Source organism: Gigantopelta aegis, chromosome 5 (assembly GCF_016097555.1).
Source record: "Gigantopelta aegis isolate Gae_Host chromosome 5, Gae_host_genome, whole genome shotgun sequence".
Lineage (NCBI taxonomy): Eukaryota > Metazoa > Mollusca > Gastropoda > Neomphalida > Peltospiridae > Gigantopelta > Gigantopelta aegis.
Window position 1 is genome coordinate 77,228 of NC_054703.1, and position 2,546 is coordinate 79,773.

The 2,546-nt window shown below is 38.8% G+C and overlaps 1 protein-coding gene across 1 annotated transcript in view; it reads left to right on the top strand.

Annotated features, from left to right (window-relative positions):
* The first annotated feature begins 476 nt into the window (after nucleotides 1-476).
* Nucleotides 477-2,546, top strand: part of LOC121373444 — a 3,829-nt gene continuing 1,759 nt past the window's right edge. Inside the window, exon 1 of the mRNA XM_041500106.1 lies at nucleotides 477-638. Coding sequence (XP_041356040.1) covers nucleotides 477-638 — 162 coding nt within the window. The remainder of the gene's footprint in view (nucleotides 639-2,546) is intronic.

Sequence of the window (2,546 nt, forward strand, 5' to 3'; positions counted from 1 at the left end):
TAGTTTACTCACTAAATACGGACAAAATGGTTTGATTGAGAATGATAAAAGTCCAAGCTTATATAAACCAAGATCCGTGGTCCCGCGCCGCAAATCTCATGAGTTTCATAGACAAGTGGGTCGTAACGCAGTCTCGGTCTATCTGAATTATATATATATCTATATGTATATAGATATGTAATTGAGAATTCGCGGAAATTATATTATATTATCTTAATTTTGGTTAATTTTTGCCAACATTTTTTCTAAAATAACTGATAATATAAAAATCTGTAAAAATACGCGCCAAAACATTTGATATCGGTATTTAATTTTCACAGGAAAAAGAACTATTTTTATATAACGTCAGCTTTATCGCGCTCTTGAAGGAATTATTCCTATTTTAATAGATTTATTAAACTGTAAAATCGTGAGAGATAAACCAGCATATTACAGTAGTTCGCTATAACCTGAAGCTGTTATAAAGATCCGCAGCCATGATCGCCCTATTTGTTTCCTGTTTTCTGCTGTCTTATTGCACGTGTGTTCATGCGCACGGTCGTCTGGTGGAGCCACCGGGAAGAGCGACCGCGTGGCGGTACGGATTCAAGACTCCAATCAACTACAACGACAACGCGCTCTACTGCGGAGGATTTGGGGTAAGACAAGTGTCCTCAGTTTGAAGATCTTAGACCACACTTTTGTTTTATCATTTATGTATATGTATATTATTTGTGTGCCTGAATGTATGTATATCTGTCTGTTTGTAAGCGTTTGCAGTGTGCATGCGCGCACGCACGGACATACGTATGTACGTATCTATGTGTTGTGTATATGTATGACATATGTGTCTCTAGGATCAATACCCGTCAGTGTCCCATTCGGCTGTTTCTCATTCCAGCCAGTGCACCACGACTGGAATATCAAAGGTCGCGGTATGTGCTATCCTGCCTGTGGGGTGGTGCATATAAAAGATCCCTTGCTGCTAATCGAAAAGAGTAGCCCATGAAGTGGCGACAGCGGGTTTCCTCTCTCAATATCTGTGTGGTCCTTAACCATATGTCTGACGCCATATAACCGTAAATACAATGTGTTGAGTGTGTCGTTAAATAAACCATTTGCGAGACTAACCACGATGCGCTCTGAGCTATCGAGGCATCCATAAAAAAGGATGCTCTTTAACTCAATCACATGCATGGGGCCTACAGTCTACGCGGTCGATCCCGCTTACGTGCACGAAACAGTGGGCAGACCTGGCACTGGCTAGTATGTATTGATGTATGAATATCTATATACTGTATGTATGTCGAGGTTGACTGTTACATACATAGATATTAACGCACTGGCATAGGGGATAATTAAATCCTTTCTGGACTCACAAATTGTCCCATGCCGTTGCTGGGACTCGAACCTGTGGAACCGAATCGCCCGCAAATTGCGAGACTAACCACGATGCGCTCTGAGCTATCGAGGCATCCATAAAAAAGGATGCTCTTTAACTCAACCACATGCATGGAGCCTACAATCTACGCGGTCGAACCCGCTTACGTGCACGAAACAGTGGGCAGACCTGGCACTAGCTAGTATGTATTGATGTATGGGGATAATTAAATCCTTTCTGGCCTCACAAATTGTCCCATGCCCATGTATGTATGTATGTATGTATGTATGTATGTATGTATGTATGTATTGATGTATGAATATCTATATATTTAATTAAATATAAAATTAAAAATAGCTGTTTGGTTTTTTAAAATTCATTTTATTCCATTTGTTTATTTTCGATTTGAACAATATCTTCTTTCATTTGTCCGCATCCTTAATATTTCTATAAGCAAATATCAGCGAAATACCCATTGCGTTATTTATGCCTCTCAGTATATTTTGGTCATAATTCAACTTTGCGCCTACTCCTTTAAATTTTTAACTATTCCTTCCAGTGTTATTTGCACTGTTTTATAATTCGTCGTTAAAGGGACATTCCTGAGTTTGCTGCAGTTTTTAAGATGTTATCGACTAACAGAGACTTTTTAACGATTGTAATTACATATCAAATATATTTTTCTGCATAAAATAATAGTGGCTGTATATTAGACGTGTTTCTGGTCGTTCTAATATTTGTAGTTGGTTAAATTTCTTTTTATTTCCTAAAATATATGTTTTTCGTACGTACGAAATTATTTGAAGACAGAATCCAATTTGGGCTTCTTACAAATATTAAGATGGCCAGAAACACATTGAATATACAGACACTGATGTTCTAAACAAGAAAATATATTTTATGTGTAAATTTAATCGTAGAAAATATTCTATTAGTCGGAAACATCTTACAGTGCAGCAAACTCAGGAATGTCCCTTTAAAATGTTAACTTAACTATTGGATAAGCTAGCCGGCAATGCATTAACTAGCCTCTGGCAATCACAAGGGGCGGGACGTAGCCCAGTGGTAAAGCGTTCGCTCGATCCCCGTCGGTGGGCCCTTTGGGCTATTTCTCGTTCCAGCCAGTGCACCACGACTGGTATATCAAACACCGTGTTACTTGCTATCCTGTTGGTGGGTAGGTGCA